The sequence below is a fragment of the Protopterus annectens genome, chromosome 2.part1 (genome assembly GCF_019279795.1).
Source record: "Protopterus annectens isolate FY-2018-M chromosome 2.part1, PAN1.0, whole genome shotgun sequence".
Lineage (NCBI taxonomy): Eukaryota > Metazoa > Chordata > Ceratodontiformes > Protopteridae > Protopterus > Protopterus annectens.
This window is the reverse complement of record NC_056729.1, coordinates 42,950,034-42,974,530: the sequence shown is the minus strand read 5'-3', so window position 1 is coordinate 42,974,530 and position 24,497 is coordinate 42,950,034. Positions and strand designations below refer to the sequence as shown.

The window sequence follows — 24,497 nt, the reverse complement described above, 5'->3', positions numbered from 1 at the left end:
GTGCCAAAAGACACTACAACAACCACAACAACAGACAAAAAAACAAAACGGGAGGGGAGGGTCTAATACTACCTACAAATGAACTAGCAAACACTAAACACTACAAGGGAGAGAAATTGAGAAAAGGCACAGAAAGTATGCTACTTGACCCCACTGGAGACTCGAGCCAAAGAATCTGCGTCTGATGCTGACAGCGGCAAATGAGATCTGAGGGGTTAGAGGGCAGCAAGGAATCATGGGAATAGGAGGAGCTCAACCCTAGAAGTTGCCTGCAAGGTTGTAGTCTCGGATCAGATGTCGAATCCTATGACCCAAGAGTGAGAAATAGTGACATGGATAACATCAGATTACAAAAGATTTATCGGAGATGATGTACTGGTGGTAGCCCTTTTTCACATATAGAAAACATACTATTTAGAGGGCAGAACATAAAAGATGCAGAAAACAACAGATGACAGAAAGAGGGCATCTGCAATGGTTAGGACAGTGAAGGAAGATAATCAGCCAGGGGTGGAGCAGGAACATAGCCAGGGGTCTTCAAGACGCAAGTTGTACTTTAAAAATACTATGGATGCTTATCTGTTTGAGAGTCAGAGGCAGGGAGTTCTACATTTTGGAGATATATTATTAATATACAGAGTCTCCAGCTGAACTGTATGATTTGGTAATTGGTAGATCATGTTCCATAGAATGACTAGACCTGTTTGGGATGCAAAGCTGTAGTATATTAGATAGGGCTGGGCACTCACTGGGCCTGTTGAGAAGTTTATGTGCAAATCCTGCATGGAATTTTTTGTAAACTGGCATCAAAACCAAAAGAAATGATGGGCAAGAGTTGGGACAGTCTGGCAGCAATGTGAAAAATGAAGCCATAGACCATATAAACTTTGCGAGAGCAATACATATAGAAAAAAAGCAACAGATTTCCATCAGTTATTATGTGTCACATGTATTGGTATATGCCATCAGTAAGATTATGATCAACATTCTGCTCATTCTAATGTCCTTCTTTCTTCCCAGGCAATTCCTTTTCAAAAGTTCCTTAACCTCTCTGGATGATCTGACAAATGCAGTCTGCACTTCATCTACTGGCTTCCCCCAATGACCCAGGCTTTCCTTGCTTTCAGTACCTTTTTCATTATGCTAGACTCTGACTCTTCATTATGAAAACGACCAGGCTACCCACAGATGCCGGAATCTGCATTAGTAAATACTCAGAAAGCAACAGTTTCCAAACACAGTCTTTAATCCCAAGACTAATTATAAGCTTACTCCCTCCACTGCAGCTATGCCAGGTGCATCAATGGGAGTGCAGGACAGGCTGCTGCCACAGAAGAGGCAGTGCTATGTCAGAAGCAGCATGCCAGATGCACCAATGGGAGTGCAGGACAAACTGCTGCTACAAAAGGGGCAGTGCTACATCAGAAGCAGCATCCCTTATCCATATTTAAAGCATCCCCTCTACTGTATGTGCATGTACACAGGTATTTATCGTCATCTGGTCAATATGGCTGATGTACACCTCTACACTTCAGTTTGTCCCATTACTTCATAAAATCCAGAAAATAAACACATGTGCACTATTACTGCTTATATAAAAAACACTTTATTCACTGTGAAGCATATGCTTAAAAAAAAAAAAGTAGTAAGTCAGGAGACCTGAATTGTCCCCCAATAACCAGATGATAGGTGCCACTTCTGGAATAACTCCATAAAGGGAATGCCAACGTGGCTTTGTAAACTTTAAACAGTTTTTGTGGCAAATGGCCACAAACAGATTGTAAGTGTCCTACCTGCTGTAGATGTTCTTGCTGCTGCTGCTCCTGCACAAACTCATCTGCCCAAATTTCTGCCTCATCACGTGGAATCGACTGAAACTGGACACTGTTTTCCTGTATGCTCAGTTCTCCCTGGCCAATCTGCCTAATGAACTTCATGAACTGCCAATGAAAGAGAGAGAAACACACAACTTTCATTAGCACTAGGAAAAGGAATTTTGTTCATGAATCATGGAATAGGGAGTTAAGTAACATCATTAAATGTTTAATTTTCCATATAAGGACTATTAATCAGCAGTTCAGGTGAGAGAATTAAGTTAAGAACTGCTGATAAGCTTCATCCTGCATACTGGGTTTGACTTTCTCAATTTCAGTTTGAAAACAGTGCAATCCCAAGCGAGTCACTTAGCCAGACAGTACTCCTAGGTCACACTGAAAGATGCACCTTTGACTAGTGGGCTTATGTGGCCACATTAATATTACAAAATATGTCTTTCTGAAAATTATAAAATCGCCATCTCTAATGTGCTTCAACCTAAGACAAGACCTTTTACCATTAAGATGGGGCTGCATATCCTAATCAGAGTTACTGCCTATGCACTCATTTTATTTAGAGGAAGATTAAAAAAAAAATCATTCACTTCATCATTTGCTAACTAGGTAAGCAGGCTGGTTCACAGTCCCTTTTCCATTATAATCCCAGACAATAAATGGTCAACAATGGCATTAATAAATATTAATATATGGACAACATAGTACATATAGCCAATCAACTGGCACATCTTTGGTAGGGTGGGAGGAAACTCCAATATCCAGAGAAAACCATCACACAGGGAGAGCAGGCGCACTCCACACAGACAGCGACCAGTAGTTACAGGTTCATAGTTTAATACTAGGCTATGAGTCTGCAAACAACTACAAGTCTAGCCCCATAATCAGAGGTCAGACTCAGACTTTGTACATTGTACTTGTGAAGTAAAGACCTTAACCATTATGCCAACAACTCCAGACCCTGGAAGCTGTCCTGCAGTAAGCTTTCCACTGAGCCACAGTGCTGGTAGCATTTAAATTAAATATAATGAAGTTCCAAGCTGCTTTTAGAGGATTAATTAAATGGCAAGACAAATGCCAAGATTCACAGATGTAACGTATTGTGTAATGCAAATCAAGGACTGGTAGTGGCCATACAGACAGCATAGGTGCTAGACAGAGATAGTGCAGTCACACAAGGGGGAAAATAATACGGAATGCAAAACTTGCGAATGACTGCATAATTACATTTAAATAAAAGAACCCATACAGATGATCCACATGGAGTATGCAAACCATGGCAGACCAATTCAAAAACGTATAAAATAGGCTTGCTATGTGGCAGCAGGTACACAATCTGTACAATGGAATTCTTGTAGATGACAACAGCAATTCAAGAAGTAGCAGAAGCAGTGTCAGAACAGCATCAGCTAAGGTCTGACATTGAAATCACTACCAGAGGCATTGTATACCATAGCCATCTGTGCCACCTGAGCAGGTACAGGCCATATCAGACATACTACCAGGTCACAGACCAGCAGAATGTAGACAGCTTCCATGTGTGGACCAAGACACAAACAACCTAGAATAAAATGTGCGCATTGTCATATACACAGGATATGTAAGGCAGTGCATGGACTGACCAGGATGTGCATCAGACAACAGCATATCCAGATATGCTAGAAGTTAGGCAGGGTACGGGCCTTTTCATTTGCGCAGGTGGCAGTGTGTGTGTGTGTGTGTGTGTGTGTGTGGGGGGGTAACACTGACAGGTGACTGTAATGCTATAACATGAGGAAGGTTACAATCATGTAACCTGGATGGTTGTGGGGAGTCAGGCATTACGTTATCCAGTAGTGGGGTCAAGCAACCACATCATGACTAGTGGTGTTAGCTAGGTGTGTTGAGATTGGATGCTGTCTATAGCAGGGAGGGGGTAAAACTACATGACCAGGAGACTGGTGAGATGACCCAGTATTGCTAAGGAGAAGCATTAGCACCAACAACTATTACCATAGGTGGTAGAGATTTGTGGTCACAGCTAAGAGTGACTGGCCACCACATGTCTGGATCATCTCAGCGGCATGGAATACATGGATTGCATATGTAGACCATTACAGGACATTCCCTTTGCATGTAGTTTCACATCATTAACCTTTCAATGTACCTGCTGCAGAGACCTGATATGGTTGCACACAGCATTCACATCCTGCAATACTCCCTGCCAGTGTCCCAATAAGGCTTTTCCATGGAACCTGTGCCCAACAGACATATGCCATATGTGGGGAGGACCTGCTGTAGCATGCTGTCCTTCAGGGTACAAAATGTTTCCAGCCCTCTTCTCCCTCCGACATGTGTATCCCACTGGTGTACAGGTATTCTCTTGACTCTCAGTCAGTGGGTATATATAGTATACTGAATGATTCATATACATATACCTACAGCCTTGCCTTTCCCCTGTTATACACACTATAATCAGCCTCAGCCTCAGGTAATGCTGTACACAGTCTCCACATTTTCATACTGCACCCCTCGCCACAGCTTTGCTACATCCATTTATGCACCTGTATATGGTCTCTCATTAGTGTTCCACATGTCCTGTCCCTCCCTCCCTCTCCAAATAATAAAGCACAGTCATACTTACAGTATGTCCCGGTTTCATCAATGTTCCTTACTGCATAGCCTTCCCTACATATTTGACATCTATAGTGATCCCCACTCCTCGACCTCTAGCTGGACACTAGAGTGTCATGCCACTGCACTGGTATCTGAGTCTCACACACACACACACACACACACACACACACACACACACACACACACACACAGACACACACAGACACACACAGACACACACAGACACACACAGACACACACACACACACACACACACAGACACACACAGACACAGTTACTGCCATCCACGATAGGAGTTTTTGGTGTTGCTATGGTTATTTGGAAGGAGGGTGACTGGCCAGATAATGCCCAAAGCTCCAGGTTTACAGAAAAAGTACTGAAAGTTGTATATCCCACAGCTGTCTGCTCTTAGGCAAACTTCTACAACATGGCACCCACATGCTATACTGTGCCAATAACATCCACTTGGCATGGAGGTTACAATAATGAAGTTATTTAGCAGCACTGATCTGGAATGCTACCGCAATGCAAGGTTCTGCCACACATGGTGCTAGCTGAGAATGGCATGGTGTAAATGAAGCATATAACTGCTTTGTTCCTGCATGTAACCTGTGTAGACCCAGGGCATGAGGCCCTGTGAATGTCTTCTATGCAGCACAACACAATGTCCAAACATGTATCTGTAACTTGAGAGAATATAATTTGGCACCACATGCAGACTTTAATGTAGCCATTACTGCTTGAGGTACTGGGGAGTGTAGTGCTTCAGAAAGGTGTGTCAAAAGAGCAAGGTTTTCCTTTTTTCCTTTTCAGGCACTTTAGGGAGTTCCTCATAAGCCAGCATAATGGCCCACTATGCAAACCAGATGCCTGGCCTGATCTGGATGGGACTGTGAGTGATGCCACTGCCATCACAAACTCCACTGACCACTGCCAGGACAGGTACAGTGACCCAAGATCATAGCACACTAAATAGCTTTGCTAGTGGGAGGCAGAGGTTCAAGGCAGGGAAGCTTGATATGTGTTGTAAGCGCTTTTTTTTTTTTATTCCTGTGCCCCAGTCTACTGCACCTGTTGTACATGTAACAGGTCTTACTTTGTTTTCCAGCAGTGGAGAAGCAACAGCTGAGTACTGCTGGGTGATGAAGAATGCAGGAGTACCTCTCATGTGCATGGCACTTGTGCCACTACATTATACAACTGCACTTGCTTTCTTAGCAGATATGTGCACTAATTATTTTATCTGTGGCATCCTTCTACAAGTCTCGTTGATGATGAGGATGGGATAAACCCATGGTCACCTCAGGCTGTGTTGGTTGACAAATATGCCACTGAGAGACCAGCGTCCACCAAGTCTGCCACTCAATAAGAGGGTGATGATTAACCTGCTTGATGTGACCTGGAAGAGTCAGTGATACTCCCCATGGCCACTTCTTAGGGAGTTTAAAGTCTTCTATTTTGTTAGTGGACCAATATGATCTCCTCTGGTCTCAAGAGATTTGCTGCAGAGGCCGGTGCCTGAAGAAGTAAACCAACAACTGAATGCCTAGCTTGGCACTGTATGGTGCCTTCTGGCAGGGCTTGTGCAGTCTCATGACTGGCCTTTGGGCCACTGGGAGTGCAACCTGCCCATGGCATCAGCAATGACCATGTCTGCTTTGCTGACCAGAGGGTCAACCTGGCATCCAAGTGCACCATGATCCTACCTAATCCCCATCAAGGTGTTTCCCTCTGTTATGTTTCCTTCCCATTCTCTGCTCCTTGTCCAAATCTCCCAGTCGCCATTTGCCAATGTCTTTGTATGTATGTGCCTGTTCGATTTCCTGTCCACCTTTTGCATAGCTACTGCCCCTGTCTAGGTCTGTTTTGTATGCATATCTGTCTGCCTCTGTAACCTTGCCTTCTCCATCTATCCCAATCATGGCCGTCCCTAATTGCCTTACCCACCTACCCTTCCACTGCATAGGACTGAAAAGGGGCTAAAATATAAAAAAGAATCTTCTCCCCACATTTCATAACTTACATTTAACCTTGTGCGTTTCCCCTGCTTGCTGTACTGTCCTCTCTTGCTTTCCAAACTCCCCCATTTCCTTCCACCATATTTGTATTGTGAATAGATCTGGAACTATACTATGGAGAGACACAGGTATCTCAGCATTAATGTAAGGCTGCAGCTATTTGGCACTGCACTGCATGTGTCAGCAAGCATTTTCTCAGCTATGTTAAGTCAGTCTTGGCTATGATATCAGTCACATGCCTTTCTGCAGTGCTAGCCCTCCTGTATCGCAGCCTAGTGCAGTGAGACTAATTCTGCACTATTACAGTATCGCAGCATAGCACAGTGCGACTCTAATTCTGCACTATTATTTTTCTGTGTGGTCTTTAGCTTTTTGCTCCGATTCCATGTACTGCCTGGTATGTTTGATTAGCTTTGGGCCACTTTATTTATTTATTTGTTAACTGATTGACATTTGTTTACCGGGAAAGTCCAACTGGGGACAGGGGTGGTTTTTCAGCAGAGATCTGGGAAGAAAAGCTCCAATCAATATTGGCAATTACAGACATTATAATGCAGGTTCGATGAATACATAGCATGTCAGTATAATAAAATTTGTACTGATATTCAAAAACATTACATTTTACAAGCATTGTACTGAGACTTTACAGATACAAGAGTGGTGTATAAGACAGGTAATTTAAGAAATACAACACAGCGAGGTATTAGAAGAGATAAACAAGTTTGAGTGTTGACAGAGTAGTAATGGAATAGTAATCTGGTTGTGCTAATTAGAAGTGGAAGTACAATAAAGTGAAGTATTAGAAGGGGATAAGTAGGTTAAGTGATTTAGTGCTTTAAAGGGAGTTACAGAAAGGCGATGAAGGGTGTTAGGCGAGCTATGTCCCAGATGAGGTGAAGGGACAAGGCCAGGAGACAGAGGAAGTCTTTTAGTAACCGTTTGAAAAGATGAAGGTGTGTTATAGACCTGACTGATGCAGGAATTTTATTCCAAGTTCTAGCTACACTATTGGAAAACAGACTGAACCCCGCAGCACTTGGTGGTTTGCAGATGGTAAGCAGTTGTTTATTTGACAGAAGGGGACGATCTGAAAGACAGTATTGGAGCAAGTGTCTAATTGCTGGGGAAGTGGATGGGGTATAGATGACTTTATGGGTTAAAGTGATCCGAGTAGAAGATAGGTGGTGAGGAAGCTCAAGCCAGTTAAGTGTTTTTAGTGGTGGGTACAGTGAGTTCTGTTGTAAGCAAATCTGGCAACTTTGTTATAGCACTGTTCAAATTTAGAACTAAGCTAGGGCATTAGGTTGGTCATGACAGAGGCTCCATATGGGAGAAAGGGTGAGAGCTAAGTGGTAGCTAGAGTTACAGCGGCAGAGTCTGTACGGAATTTCTATACTCTATGAAGGGTACCTAGTGTTTGATAGTTTTTCTTGATGCTGCTGTGAATGTGTAAAATCGAATTTAAGACTGCTGTTAATTGTCATGCCAAGTAGTTTGTGTGGCAACTTCAATCATGATATTACTTAAGGAAGAAATTTTTTTAATGGAAATGGGATTTTGGAAAAAGAAGTAATTCAGATTTTATTGGGGGGATACAGTGACAGGATATTATCCTATAGCCAGCTTTCAACAAAGTTAAAGGCTTCTTGAGTAATCCTCTGTAGATGTATTAGGTTGTCAGAAATGCATATTAAGGTAGAATCAGTATATTGTGTGAGGATATAAATTGTTAGTGAATATAGTAGAAGGCCAAGAATGGAGCTCTGTGGCACACCAGTATTGACAAAAAGAAAGGAAGCAAAAGTAGAGAGCCATTTAACAGACTGGTATCTATCAATTGTTAAACCACAGTAGTGTGGATTGTGACAGCCCAAATGAAGACAGCTGGTAGAGGAGGTTTTGGTGACTGACTAGATCAAAAGCTTGAGAGACAGATCAAGGAATACAGAGGAAGCAAGTTCGCCTTCATCTCTGGCTTTGTTAGTAGCATCTATGAAAGTTATTCAGGCTGTGGTGGTGGGCAGGTCTAAAACCGTGCTGTGTGGGGGTCAGAAGCATTTCCTGAAGAATATGTTGATGTTACTGCTTCTGAATACACTTCTCCAGAAATTTTGACAAGGGGGATAATATGGTGATGGATCATAAACTGGTTTTATCAGATGCGATTCCTCTTTTTGGAAGAGGGTGATTAATTTTTTCATAGAGAAGGAACAGGGTTTCAGTTTAAGAAGCAAAAATTTGATATAGGAGGTTTGGATTGGTTTTAGGTTGCTGTCTGAGGAGAGGGCATGTCAAGATTATTTGGTGGAAAATCTTTAGTGAGAGCTTTAATGCCGTCGATAAAATGTGTGTTAAACTGAGCAGCTATTTTGCAGGAAGTGTTATTTGGGATAGGAATAGGAGTGGTGAATGTTCCAGGGTGGAGCATATTAATAGAAGACCAGAATTTTTTAGGGTTGGAAGACTGAATTAGTAAGGAGCTACTGAAGTAGATTTTCTTGTCTGCGATAATCTGTCTTTTAATACGGTTTCTTTCATACATCAGGTGCCTGCTTTGAGTGAATAGCCAAGGAAAATGATTATTCTTTAAAATATTTCCTCTTTAATATATTTTCTCTAGTTGGAGTCAGACTATTGAGGGTTTTCAGGAAAAATGAGTTAAATTTGTGTACAGCTTCAGCAAGTGGAATATTTTCCAGGACAGACCAGTTAAAGGAGCTTAGAATTCTGTTAAATTTATCAGGGTTAAAATTAATGAGGTTACATAAAGTTCTAAGCAAGTGATATGATGGGTAGAGAGTCTGTTTGCATAAACAGGGAGATGATCACTGACGGAATCAGAGAGGATGCCACTGGAAACATACTTAGTAGAATCGGAAAACAATATCCAGTCAAGAATTGAGCCACCTTTTTGGGATAGTTATAACATATGGGGGAGGAAAAGAGATGAGGTAATCCAAATAGGTTTAGGCTAGTCGATGAATATTTTTGGGAGATAATCAGCCAACTGAAATTAACATCACCTACCTGAAATTTAGCTCTGTGCTCGCACACAGCACTCTAGGAACCCAGCCAAAATCTACAATTACATAGTTTATAAGGATTAAATTGATCAGTCACAGCATGAAGTTATGGGAAAGAGTAGTGGAAGCTAGGTTAAGAAGGGATGTGATTATTAGTGATCAGCACTATGGTTTTATGCCGGGAAAGAACACTACAAATGCAATGTTTGCTCTGAGAGTGTTGATGGAGAAGTACAGAGAAGGTCAGAAGGAGTTGCATTGTGTTTTTGTAGACTTAGAAAAAGCATATGACAGGGTGCCTAGAGAGGAGTTGTGGTATTGTATGAGGAAGTTGGGAGTGTCAGAGAAGTATGTAAGAGTGGTACAGGATATGTACGAGGGTAGTGTGACAGCGGTGAGGCCTGCGGTAGGAGTGACGGATGCATTTAAAGTGGAGGTGGGATTACATCAAGGATCAGCTCTAAGCCCTTTCTTATTTGCAATGCTGCTGGACAGGTTGACAGATGAGATCAGACAGGAGTCCCCATGGACTATGATGTTTGCAGAGGACATTGTGATCTGTAGTGAGAGTAGGGAAAAGGTGGAGGAGACCCTGGAGAGATGGATATATGCTCTAGAGAGAAGAGGAATGAAGGTCAGTAGAACTAAGACAGAATATATGTGTGTGAATGAGAGGGAGGACAGAGGAATGGTGAGGATGCAAGGAGTAGAGGTGGCGAAGGTGGATGAGTTTAAATACTTGGGATCAATAGTTCAGAGTAATGGTGAGTGTAGAAGAGAGGTGAAGAAGAGAGTACAGGCAGGATGGAGTTTGTGGAGAAGAGTGTCAGGAGTGATTTGTGACAGACGAGTACCAGTAAGAGTGAAAGGGAAAGTCTACAAGAGGGTAGTGAGACCAGCTATGTTATATGGGTTAGAGACAGTGGCATTGACAAAAAGGCAGGAGTTAGAGCTGGATGTGGCAGAGTTAAAGGATGTTGAGTATATTGGGAAAAAGATGCTAAGGATGAAGCTACCAGGTAACAGGAAAAGAGGAAGGCCTAAGATAGGGTTTATGGATGTGGTGAGAGAGGACATGCAGGTGGTTGGTGTGACAGAGCAAGATGCAGAGGACAGGAAGAAATGGAAACAGATGATCCACTGTGGCGACCCCTAACGGGAACAGCCAAAAGATGATGATGACATAATTTATAAGGTTAGATAATAAAACCAGTATAACATATGCATTTTCTTAAAGTAAAGGGTAAATCCACCATCTTGTCATTGGTTTCAAAGGGAGCTAGGAATGAAGGAAGCTATGTTTATAGGGTACATCACTTATCAAGATTACTGCCCCTCAGCAACCTTTAAAAAAGTGCAGTTGTGCCTACTGGGTCTTGGTTCATTAGTAAATGAAGGGAATAAAATTAAAGAAAACACCAATCTTGTGCCTCAACAGCTTTGCAATAAGGGTGGTGGAGATTAAAAACAAAACATGTGAGGATCACCACATATTAATCAAGCTGTGGCAGTACAGGATATTGCTCCACCTAAAAGGACAGCCTATTTCTCTTAGAACAAGACTGGAAGTTTTAATCTAGATTCCATCCGAGCAGAGGCTCAAGCAGACATTTTCTGAGGTGATGACAGATGTGCCCTAATGAAGGGTGCTGCCTTGTATGTAATGAGACAATTTCCTGTACTCTCAGGACACTAGGAGATTTGGATACTACCACTGTTGTCCACCACAGAGGAAAAAACGATGAACTTTCATCCTTTTTTGCAGAAGCATGCAAGAAGTATTGTAGTGTCTCTTGCCTTGGGAGGGAAGTGTTGTCCACCAAGGAGAGAAATGTGTTCACATACATGTCAAACAGGCTTACTGTTGGAGTGTCCCAATCCTGATCTCTAGAGAGATTCACTTAACCTCAACTCCAGTAAAGGGATAGCACCATGCCAGCCAGACTGCCAGTGCATTCTCTTCTTCTGGGATAAGAAATACTGCAAAAGTGATGCCTTGGTCTATAGCTTACTTCCAAACCACAGTGCCTCTCTACAGTGTGTGTCACCCTGTCTGTCAATATATCACAAAATAGACTTGTTGGCAATCACAGTAAGACAGGCTGTGGTCTCAACACCCCTTCTAAAGCACTGAGGTTAAAAATAACTACTCTTCTCATCAGCTGGTTTATGTGAAGCCCCCTTGTCCTAAAGGTATCATTTTCCCTGCATACGGTAAGAACCCAGGTGGATTTCCCAACCCAGGATCAAAGAATTCCACAGATAATCTGACTAGCTCAGTGCATGAAGGGATCCCCGCACTGTGACAGCTGAGGATCATCCACCACTACAGAGCTTAATGACAGAGATCTAATTATAGCAGCAGGCCCATGAGTTAATGATGGTTTTAAGCCACTGACATCTTACTTTCCATTACAACAATCTTATTCCTCAGGTTACAAACAGAAATGCGGCAACATCGGACAAGGTGAGCAGGCATGTCCAAGGTTGGACCCCCTCTGCTGCATCTTCAACTACATCTCCAAAGCTAAGATTTGTAGCACACAGGATAAGGGAAGGAATGAACACCAATGAAGATTTTTCATCTCTACTTATAAAATCAATCCTTTCAATCAGAACTAGAAAAAAATTCTTCCAGTTTATGGGGACTTCCACAGTCTACAGATCACAAAAGGACCCAAATAAGGGACATTATTAGAAAGTCTCTTGATGTGACTACCAGCATCCAATGAATAAGATAAAGGAATACCTAAAGCTCCTGAAATATTTTTCCACATCGCCTAGTATCTTGATAACAGCATGGGTCTACAGTAGAGACCAAACAGTAGCACTCTGTACAGCAAATTAAGCCTAGCCAAGAAACCTGTGAAAATCCAAGAAAATGATATGGCAGAAGGTATCCATCACATCTAGTGACACCATCCAGATGCCCTGTGGTAACAAAATTACAAACCCTTCTATCACGATCAGGAAGCTAATTCACAGAAAAGCATTAACTGACGTAGGGGATGTCCAGAACAATGGCAACATTCAGGCTCTTCAGAAAAAAGAGAAAGCAAGAATAGAACCCCTTGCCAATCTCTAAAAAGGAAAATCTTCCATGGCTCCAATGCATAGGGGAATATGGGCCTATTTTAAGACGTCTGCTCTGGGTGGGTTATGAGGAAGGAACTAACAATTGTAAGAGAAAATATCCAAACCTTCTACCTTGACTACAGCATCAGTATAAAAAAAAGCTTCAAATGGCTACATGAAAGCTGACTGAAGAAGTTATTACACAATATTTTCCCAGAGATTTTTGACAACAAGGAAAGAACTTTTCAATTATTTATTTCAGGACATAGATCCAAACTGAGTGGCAGACAGAAAAGCACTTTGAATACAAGGGCTAGAGATTCCATTTGAACAAAACATGAGTGCTATGCTAAGCTGGGGATAGAACATTTGAAACCCAAAAATTAACTACTGAAGAGGACCTCTGAAGTCAGATCAGGTAGAATGCAAAGGTAAAACAAGAAATATCCCAATAACTAGAAAAACATGAAAATCTCAGATGAAACTACAAAAGATGAAAGCATAACAAAGAAAGCACCATGAATTTAGTCATAAATGCATGCATTTTGCCTAAAAAGGGAAGTTTTCAGGCAATCCTGCTAAGACTTTTGATTGGAAGGGTGAGATTACATACACCAAGCCCTGATATGAAGGTATGCAACAGTTGTGCTAAAATTACAGAATGTAATAAGAATGCCAACTATGCCTTAGCAGCTTGTAACATGTCATATATCCATATTCTGGCACTGCATATTCAATCACTAACACAAGCTCACTGATCACAGCATACAAGCTGCAACCCTTTACTGACTATACAATGTGTTTTGTGAACAAACTCTCAGATTCAGGGTTTCTAATAAGCTACAGGGGAATGCATAAACAACGCAAAGGTGGTAAAAGTATTACAATTTAACCACATTACCTTCAAGTGCTCAGTGTATTCTCTGTCAAATGCATATGCAAAGTTGTCTGTCTTGTGTACAGTGCCAAGGTAGAAAGATAAAGGAAAATAAAGGAAAGCTATGTATTTACCATAATGCTAGATCACTGTCGTCTATCATATCTGAACAGAACTTACCTTGGCACTTTTAGGAAGCTGTGAATAAAGGACTCTGATTCATCTTTACCTATAATTCCCTCCATTCTTCCAAAATACCTCAATCAAGTATGCCTGCTCAAAACCATAAAATCAATTTATGATCAACGTAAACAAGCTAGTCTAGAAGATGGACTAAGAAGGGACTAAGAGATGAGAAACAGGAACCAAAGACTGTTCAAGCACAAGGTCCCTGGTGAGGTCCATCCAATGAAAAGCTGCACTAAGTGACAATTTCGGAAGGGGGACTGAGGAAGAGAGGGAGGGAAGGATGCTGAACAGGACAAAAGCAAGAAAACATGAATCTAGCATTATGTTAAGTACATTACTTTCATATCCAATGTTTTTTCTTCCAATTCAACCTTTGGGACAGATTCCCAAGTACCAAAAAAGGGTGGGATCAAGGAAGGATATTCCTGAGAATGGTGGAGATAAAGGATGTACGGGATCTGGACAGCACATCCAGCTTACAGCGAGATCCAAACATGTGAACAGTCGATCAAGCTGCTGCACCACAAATCTCGTCAGTAGGAGCTCTGCACATGTAGGCAGTAGAGGTAGTTATCACCATTGTAGAACGCGCTTCATTGTTTTTAATGTTATACCCATCTTTTCATACACAAAGATTATACAACAAGAAAGCCACATAAAGAATGACCTTTGATACTCTTTTGCCCACTTTCGCTTTGGAGAAAGCCACAAACAACTGATCAGATTTTCTAAGGTCCTTAGCCCTGGGTAAATAAAATCTGAGTTGTCTATGAATGTCTAGTAAATGTAAGTATACTCTTCTTTAAAACTTTGGGAGGAATACTGGCAGATTGATACTCTGATTAAGGCTCATCTGGGATGCCACCTTTGGAAGGAAAGTAGGTTTTGTACTCAGATATTAACCTAATGGAAGACCATATATGGAGATTTGCAGGACAAAGGTTGCAATTATGAAATCCTCCTCTCTTAACTAACGGCCAACAGGCACAGAATTCTTCTGGAAAGATATTTTAAATCCACTTTGCAGTTGGTTTGAAAAGAGTTCACGTTAAGACCTACAAAATAATGGTGATGACCCATGGAGGAATTGGGTCTCTTATAAGGGGCTTCAATGGGAAAGTTCCTTTCAGAAAGACCTCTGAAATCTTCAGTGACCTATTCCTCATTAAATTTGTGGTTTTCTGGCAAATTGTTAAAAGACTAAAGTCACTACATTATGACACACATTTGAGGATTTCACTTCATATCCTTCAGAAAATGCCTGCTAATGCAAAACTTGTTATTCTAGGAACTTTTTAAGTTTATAAGACCAATATATATAAAATCTGTCCCTGTTTTGGGGCCTTTGTCCCCCATTATTTTTAGCTTTGTCCAGATTTCTTGCTGTAAGAGGTTGATCGGACATGGCTGCTAAATGAACTTTGACTGATGAAAAACTGGAGCCTTTTTTGAAAAGATCTGACAAGAAGTCCAGAATAGATGGAAGAGGAGCTGAACATGGATCTATTCCCTTAGAGGATGTCCAAATAGTAAATCTTTTCCATTTGCTATAGTAAACTTTTCTAGCATTTGGCATTTGTAAAGCTGATAAATTGTGAACCACCAAAGTAGATAGCTTGGCATATCTGGCCACCATTAAAATTGGAGGAACCATGAAGTTAATTTCAAGGTTTTTGGATCTGGGTGAGGCTGCCTGGATGTACAGCTCAGTAAAACTGGATGGTACTCCAACATCCAGGGTGGATGTAAAAAATGAGGAAAGAGGAACAGGAACCAAACTTCCCAGTGCCAAAAGGGGGAATGAAGATTACTCTGGCCTTGCACATTCTGGCTTTCTGAATAATTTTCGTTATCAAGGGTACAGGGTGAAAGGTATACAGAACACCTGGGGGCCAACTGTGGACTACAGCATCCCTCAGTGGTTAACCCTGCAAAGGGGTCAGAGCAAAATAACTGTTGCACTTGTTGTTTAGGTACAAAACAAAAAGAATCTTAGCAAAGTTGGCCCCAGTGGATGAAGTTTTGCATTGCACTGCTTGATTAAGATACCACTTGTAAGGACATCAATCTGGAAAATCAAATGAGAAAACAAAGCACAGTTTCTTAAATGGTAAGGCCATCTTCCCTGGGGAGGACCATGCAAGTTTTAGAGAGCAACAAGCAAGTTTTAAAATACTGCGTTCTTATATATAACATTTTTTTGTTGTTGTGTCTTTTGGCTTATCCCGGTTAGGGGTCACCACAGCAGATGCGTTCTTATATGTAACTATACAGTATTATTGTATTTTTTATGTAGGGTGAGGCTAAATGGAAAAAGATAACAGTCAGTGAATATGTACAGTTGTCTGCAAACCAATAATAAAATAAATGCATATAGCCAAATCTTGATTGTATCCAGTGTGTGCCTGTGTTGGAGCGGAACAGGATCCATTTCTGTGTGGGCCAAGATATCTTGAAGAAGATCAAGGAATTTTCAGTGGTTTGAGGGAAGCTCACTGTGACATAGTTCAGGAACTTAAATTTCTGACCACACATATCTCCCATGCCTCAACTCAACAGGGAAGTCCCTGCTTGGCAGAGGGGCTTATCTGTCAATTAAATATCAATAGTTTTGAGAACAGTCTGGTTTGAATATTTTTTTTTTCAGATTTCACAGTTAAAGTATTTTCACTTCTTAAGCATGCACAGTTTACTTACGCACAGCTGTTTAGAAATAAACAAGTTATTTTGATCACACGCCTTTTTACCTTTACACATCTTTGCAAAATATTTTCTTTTCCTAGCACAGATTCAGCAAGTTGATAAAATGCAGTACAACTCTTCCCCATCATACTTAAAACATACCAAAATTGCAAGTGTATGAGTATTTGTCTTTCATCCTAGATTCTCCTTCTCATATGGTTCTTTTTTAACACTCTGCTTACTTGTACTCTCAAGTGACATGTAATTTGCACATATTCTACATAAAATGGTTTTCTGACCCAGTCGGACTTTCCCGGTCAATAAATAAATAATAATCGTTTATATCCTTACTTTTACAGTGCATCTTCATTTTATTTCCTATTATCTTACTATTTGACTTGCATATTTTTTTTACTAGTCCCCCTTTCACCAGTTTAATTATTCTAACTGCACACTAGTATTTTCACTCACTCTGCACACACACACATTCTCGTAATATTCAAACCCATGTTTTATACTTTCTCATACCATTTGCTCTTATTAAAAATATCCCACAGTTTACCAAACTGTCGATCTTTGGCTCCATCTGTCAACTCAGTGCATTTGTTTCTACAAATTTCTAACGTATGTGACGTTATTTCTAGGCAGAAATAATTATTTAATTTAACAAGTGCAGCTATTTTGCTTTTTCCCCTAGAAGTAAAGGATAAAAGTTAATACCGTTATAGCTTCATTGCCTGCAACTGGCAAGAACATGGCACACCAAACTTTCAGAATTCTTTTGTATTAATTTACATTCATTCTGCCTCTGAAATTCTATTATGACATCATTATGATTTTAGGACAAGGCACAACCAATATTGAACTGCATTTTTTTAATGGCCAGTAAGACACATTCACAACACTTGTATACCTCACCCTTTTGAAGCCACAGTCAGTATAATCTATGCAATGAATATCAATCAGTTTAAATTCATTTATATGCAAATAATTAAAGTAAAAAAAAAATTACAAGAGCAGTACAAGATTTTTTTTGCTAGTTGACCATTAACATGATAAAAGAGCAGATGCCACTTTCTATTAAATGACTAATAATTTTAATGAACACTTGAACACTTAAAAACATACACTCCCTCAAACCCTCAGTCATAATCCCTTTTTTATTCAACTACCTTTCTCTTTAACAGGTGATTTTCCAACACTTCTAATAGCAATTAAGCACTTAATTTTCCTAATCCCCTTCCAGACAGACCCTTATAATCTCCCTCCTCCCAGGTTTATTCCAAAAGAGCAAAGAACAGCAAAACAGAGGTAATCTGTAAATGTCTAACAATCATTCCAAGCAGCAATGTATTCAATACATTTTCGTCACTTATCTCTGCCACTCTCATCTCCTTCAAGTGGTGCCCAATTACAGCCACCATCAGACCTTAGTTTTATCTCCTTACTTCTACTAATGTCATAACTTCCTCCACCTGCTAGAAAACCTTTAACCAGACATTCTAGGTAATGTACTGCACCAGTCAAAGTTGATTTATATTCAGTTATCTACTTCTCACATCAGGGTTCAAATCTATATGATAATAATAGCAACTGTGTATTCAGTCTCCTACCCAGTAAATGATCCATATAGCTGCAAATGAGTCCCTTTAGGAGGGTCTTAAAAAGGCGAACATTCAGTGATCTTTGAGTGTCACATTTACCAATGAAATCATCTGCCTTTTCCTCTCTGCAATAACTCATACACTCTCTAGTATCTGACACCACCAAAGACAGACTTCCCAGTAATGCAACATTCTCCATATCCACAGACCACATCCTCCAAAATCCCTTTTCAACATTCTGCTAGCCTAGGTCATGTACTAAGAATATGCCAAACATCTGTTAATCTGATACTATTCCTCATAAAGCATATATTAATGATGAGGCTTTGGATCCTATTTTAATAATCCACATCAACAGACCAACCATGTCATATGTACTGTGAAAGTGCATCAAAAAGGTTTGCAGACTGTTACTTGAATATTCTTTCCCCTGGACCAGTTTTTCCACCAACATCCATACCTTCACATATACTTTTTCTATATCCCTATAATAATCCCAGAATATATCAGCGCACTTCTCAGACAGGAACACAAGTCCTGAAGATGTCTCAAAGGCAAAAAAAAAGGATGAAGCTCCAACTGCAATATAGATTACTCAGGATGAAATACTAACCAAGGCAGGAAATAAGGGAGGATGGGAGTGAAGGTGGGCTCTGAGGTGCTGATATCCAAGAGGAAATGTGCCACAGCAAGTTCTCCAGTAGCAAATGGGCTATGAGCCTGCTGTTGCTGAACCTGGGCATGTGCAGTACTGCACGTTTAGGAGGTCAAATATGTCAGCAGCTACTGGGCGCTAGGGGTTACAGCTAATAGAATATCCTGATGGCTGTTTGGATGAAAGCCTTCTGCTAAAGGTTTTCTCACCCAAAGTAGAACAAATGGTCAGCTAAGTCAAACAGCACTAATGGTTAGCAAAGAGTGGGGATAAAATGTGCTAAATAGATCTCCTGGCCGGTTTCCTCTCAATATCTGGCATATCGGTTAATTAGGTAATCGTTTTGCGTCATTTCTACCAGTTCCCCTTTCCATGCCAACAGCATTAAGTTATGAGCAAGAAATAGGCCCCCTGAATCTATTACCATCTGTTTTAAGCAAATCTGCTCCCAAGAAACCCCACTCATTTAAATGTTTTTACAACTTGACCCATCCATAAAACACCTAATTTCTTGGCAGACACAAAACGGAGAAATAGCTACAGTTCTAGCCAAATATCTTCTGTGTAAAATAAGAATCAAGAAGTTAGTCCAAACTCTGTTACAGATCATCTGTTTCAAAAACCCCTCGTCTCAGTTACCCTTCCACATCTCTGCACCAATGGCAGTTTTGTGACATTACTGTCATGCATATGCAGCTTTCCTCCACAACACAGTTACCACCCAGCAAAACAAAAATAATCTACCAACTGTGGCACTGACCCTTAATTCACATAGTCAGGTACCTCCCTCCTACTCCTTCCAAGGAAAGTACAACATTTAACATTTACAACTGAATCCTCAGGGACCTGGCTTTTCAGAAAATCTTTTTTCAATACTGAAAAAATATACTTGCTTCATTCTCGTATGAAATTAGTACAAAATGATGAGCAGCACCTCACATCTTGATCATCCAGAATCTATCCAATAATCTCAGAAGTAATCATCCTAGCCTTCCAACTGCACCAGAGTTTTGACTTCTCTTCTCATATTTAGTATGTATCAGTTAGTGGTTCCACAGACAGCACATACTTTCCTTTGATATCGGTAAATTCAGAAGGCTGTGAGTTCTAGACCAACATCAGATGTTTAGATTCACATTCTAGCACTGACTCTGTACAGCAGCATTATAACAGATATGCTGTACTCCTGAGGTGCCATCCTCTGGCTAAGGCAATAAACAAGTCGCCGCTCCCACCTGTGTTGTTGGTAGGTCAGGTAGATGTAAAAGATTCTATGGTACTTTACAGAAAATTTGGGTTCAATCTTTTTTTAATAAAAATCAAACAAGAACTCTTGCATTCATTTTTTTCTCCCTTTGCAAACAAACACCCATATAACAGTTCTACATAAAACATACATGTTTTATCTCATTCCCTGTTCCTGTTTTTCATAATTTACATTACCTCAACACACCTCTCCACTACATTTCTCTTAGTAATTTTCATCATTCTACATTATATACATTTTAAATTTTCATGTATTTATATAAGTTTTAAAGTTTAACACATTTTACTGCTGTCATAGTATTTTTTACACCGACTCTTCATACCATAAGTTGCCCATTCCAATCCCATCTTCTTCCTAACAATGTCCATGCTATTTTACATGCATGCTTTCCATTAAAAAGTCTGTGACTCAATAATTGCTTAAAGTAAAACCTTTAATTTTCTATCAGTTGAAATTACCCCTTAACTTGAACTACTTAAATGTTATATCTGCCACAACTAAGCATTCTGTTCCTTGAACTTTGTTTCCCTCACCATCTATGTAACTATGAAACTGTTTAGCGTCTTCACTTTATTTTTCTTCCATTAACCCTCACAGATTACAATAATGTAGCTCTAAATATCACTTTCTCTTAGGTTCATAGGTTAAGTACTAGGCTATCTGCCCGAAGGCATTTATAAGCCTAGCCAGAATGTGCTGGCTTTCGCTCCCCCCTTAGATTAGTTCCCTGTGCCTCTGTCCAGTAGAGCCACTAAAGTGATCCCCGGGGTAAACTTTCTGTTTCCCATCCACTCATCAAGGTTTCTCTTGAAGAGTGTTAGCGAGGAGCTCTGCCTAATGTAGATTGAAATCTTGTTCCAAAGCACTGGAAGTCTCTGGGACAGGAATCTATCCCTCCAGCACGTCCTATTTATTGTTGTGGTGAGGTTTAGATCCCTAGAATGTGTGGTTAGAGGGGATAAGCTTTTCTTTAGGTGGAGCATGTCCATCAATTCTGGGTTGGACATGGCCTTGTATGTCAGGCAGAGATCACGTCTGAGTAGGCGGTATGCAACCAAGTACAGCTGGAGTTTCTTCAGTCGAGCTGCATAGGGCATCTGTTTGAGGCCAGTGATCCTCTTGGTGAGGTACTTCTGTGGTCTTTCCAGCGGTTGCAGGTGTCTTGTAAGGTACATCCCAAATGGGGCATTGTACTCTATGATGGGTCTGATGAGTAGAGGGGCACACTGACCTCTTTAGATCTGGATGCGAACCATTTTGTGATTAGGTGGGCCACACAGGACTTTCTAACCATTTTGGCAATGTGATTATCAAAGGAGAGATTACTATCTACTTAGGTCCCCAAATCTCTTATTACGTTTTTCCGTATTTAGGGGACTACCACCTATGTGGTAGTTTGTGGATACTTTGTTTTTTCCAATGGGGATGACTATGCACTTTTTGGCATTTAGCTTGAGGCCATGATTTTGACACCAGGTATCTGTCTCAGTGAAACCCTTTTGGAGGATGTCTGTGTCAGCCAGAGAGTCAATTATAGCCCCTAGTTTGCAGTCGTCTGCGAACTTGGTCAGTCATAGTCCTCCTGTGCTTGCCTGTACCTCTGAGAAGTATATGCCGAACAGGAGGGGTCCTAGGACTGAGTGCTGGGGAACGCCACTTGAAACCGGTTTAGAGTCGGACATAGCTCCTGCAACACTCACCATGTGGGTTCTGTCAGTGAGCCAGCTGGCAACCCATCTTGTGATGGAGGGGTTTATGTTCAGGCTGGTGAGCTTGTCTATAATACCAGAATGGGGAATGCTGTTGAAGGCCTTTGCAAGGTCTAGGTAGGCTGTGTGTACCACCTTTCCCTCATCTACAGCCTTGGTAACTGTCTCAAAGAAGTCCACCAGGTTTAGGAGGCATGATCTGCCCTTAAAGCCGAACTGGGTAGGGTCCGATGTTTGGAGGTTCCCAATGTCTCTGTTAATGAGTTCCATGATGACACATAGCCTTGCAGACCAAGCTAGTCAGTCTTATAGGGCGATAGTTCCCGGGGTCCACTGTGGCTCCAACTTTGTGGAGCGGACTAACCGTTGCTGTGCGCCACTCTATGGGTACGTAGCCTTTGGAGAGGCTGAGTTTGAACAGTGTGTTTAGGTGAGGGGTTAGCTCATCTTTGAGCTCATGTAGGACGCAGCCTGGGACACCGTCTGGTCCCACTGATGCTGTGTTTTTGGCTTTGGAGAGGGCTGTTTTAACCTGAGTGTCTGTGATTTCAGGGGCTCTACATTCTTCTGGTATGGTTATAGGCCTTTTTGGGGGTGAGAGAGGGGTGATGTTTGCACTGAACCTGTCTGCCAGGATGTTGGCGATATCGGTCGGTTCAGTGTATTTCTGCACTAACTCCAAGCAGATCTGAGCATTGCCACTTAGATTCTTGACATAGCTAAAGAATGCCTTCTGGTTATCTTTGGAGTCCTTGACAATTTTTCTTTCGAAGCTCGCCCTGAATGATTTTATGAAGGATCGCAGTTTCTTGCTGGTACTGATCTGGGATGTCTTTCCTTCTTGGGATTTTACTCTTTTCTGTACTAGTTTCCTCCTTCTACTGTATACCTTGTTAATGGCAGGGGTCCACCAGACTGGTTTCCTTTTCTTGGAGGAGTGGGACTTGGTTTTGCATGGGATAGCACAATCCGTGCATTCTTGTAGGTGGCCATAGAATGCATTAGTAAAAGATTTTGCAGCTTGGACAGAGTTATCCTTTAGCATGGGGGCTTTGAAACTTTCCACCTCGGTCTTAAGTAATGTGAAGTTTGATTTTGAAACATTTTTCATGGTGGTTTCCTTGACCTGGGGTGGAGGCAGAATGTGGATATCCAAAGTGATTTGTTTATGGTCAACGAGGGGTTGACCCCCGGTGTGGAAAACCGGTCACCCATGTTGGTGATGACCAGGTCCAATATGTTGTCACCTCTGGTAGGAGTGTTGCCCAGTTGATCCAGGGCGTTTGAGTTTATAAATTCTAGGAAATGTTGGGCAAGGGAGTTAGTACTTGAGTAGTTCTCCCAGTTAATGTTTGGGTAATTGAAATCACCCAATATTAGGGTGTTTGGTAGGACCTTTAGATTTCCAGAAACGCAGAATGGGGGTCCTGGGGCATGGTGGGAGATCTGTAGCAAGTTACAATTTGAATTGCAATTTTGCCCATTGTTAGTTGCACATGGATGATCTCTGAAGCAACATGCTGTGCCACTAACCTGGAGGTGTGGGTATCCTTGATGAATATGGATACGCCCCTGCCTTTTATATTTAGGTCCGGGTTCTGTGGCTGAAATGTATGGCAGGAGTTGTAGCCTGGTAGTGCTGGGGTGCTCTCTGTAGCCTTAAACCAGGTTTCTGTTACTGCACATACATCGATTTTCTCCATATTGAGGAGTGCCTCAAGTGTGGGCATTTTGAGGGTTAGACTTCTGGCATTGAGTAGCATTACCCTCAGTTTTTTGTTACTTGTGCTATTTACAGTGGTGGGTTTCTCTTTTGGGCCTTGCCTAAAAAAAAGGCACTATGGGGTTGGCAAGAGCCTTGTCCAGTATTCGAAAGCCTAAGGGTGACCGGTGCAAGCAGTCTCTAGCAAAGAGTGTGGCTTGTCGAGCATGCCATCAGAGGCGGACAGACACTGGATCCCCTTTGAATGACACCAAAAACTTAGCCAATTGTTGAAATTGATAATTTTTTCTTTACACCATGGTATCATTCTTGGTGAGGGCAAGATGCTAGTCAGGGTCATACTGGCCTGGGCAACATTATCAGAGAGCTTTTCCATGTCTCTTTCCATGTAGTCCAGGGAGGTACGGCTCAGGTCATTCATACCAACATGGACAATGACAGTCGCATTTGTACTTGTTCTGGAGTGACCTGAGTGCTTGTGTTATTTGGTGGATCCTGGCATCCGACAGGCAGCTAACAGTAACTTTCTCCTTATTCAGCCTAGTGAGTGGGACGTCAGTGTGCCTAACTATAGAGTCACCTATTACTAGTATGTTGGGTATGTTATTTAGCCTTAAGGGCTGTGATTGCATGGCACACTGGTTTTGTGAAGTATGTGTTTCATGGCTTTTGTCAGGGGGTGGAGGTTGCTTGGATGGCTGCTTTGGAGGTCTCTGTTGCTTTTGCAGACTTTTATTTAGAGCCTCCGAGTATGTTTTTGTGTATTTATGTGTGTTTTTTGCCGGTGCTGGTTTAATGGGTCTATGTAAGACTGGTGGTGTGATGCAAGTATTTCCCTTCTCCTCTTGACTGTCTGATCCAGTCTTGGGTTGAGGGAGCTTAGCCTCCAGTTTGGCTGTATAAAGTACAGTTTTGTACCTACCATAAATGTAGATGTTCGAGTGCTAATACAGCTGCAGTAATCACAGATGGGTTCTCTGCCGTCAGGCGGTCCCTCAGTCGGCCGAATTCCAAAGTCTAGGTCCAGCGTCGGTTGTAGTCACCTTTTCTCCTGATGTCAGTGAGGCCGGAGTATATATGACACAGCCGATGCCATGTTCTTCAGTCTTTCTTTCCCCAGATGTCAGGTGCCCCCAGAAGGAAGGCAATACATAAATTATGTATATATATATATATATATATATATATCTATATATATATCTATATATATATCTATATATATATATATAT

At 41.3% G+C, this 24,497-nt stretch overlaps 1 protein-coding gene across 4 annotated transcripts in view; it reads right to left on the bottom strand.

Moving 5' to 3' along the window:
* PEX5 (peroxisomal biogenesis factor 5) overlaps positions 1 to 24,497 on the bottom strand; it is a 672,311-nt gene that overhangs the window by 384,236 nt on the left and 263,578 nt on the right. Inside the window, exon 8 of one of the 4 annotated variants that reach the window (XM_044062012.1) lies at positions 1,776 to 1,940. The exons of 2 other annotated variants lie outside the window; for them this stretch is intronic. In XM_044062012.1, the coding sequence (XP_043917947.1) occupies positions 1,776 to 1,940 (165 nt within the window). The remainder of the gene's footprint in view (positions 1 to 1,775; positions 1,941 to 24,497) is intronic. One more of the 4 variants, XM_044062007.1, reaches the window with a different exon arrangement.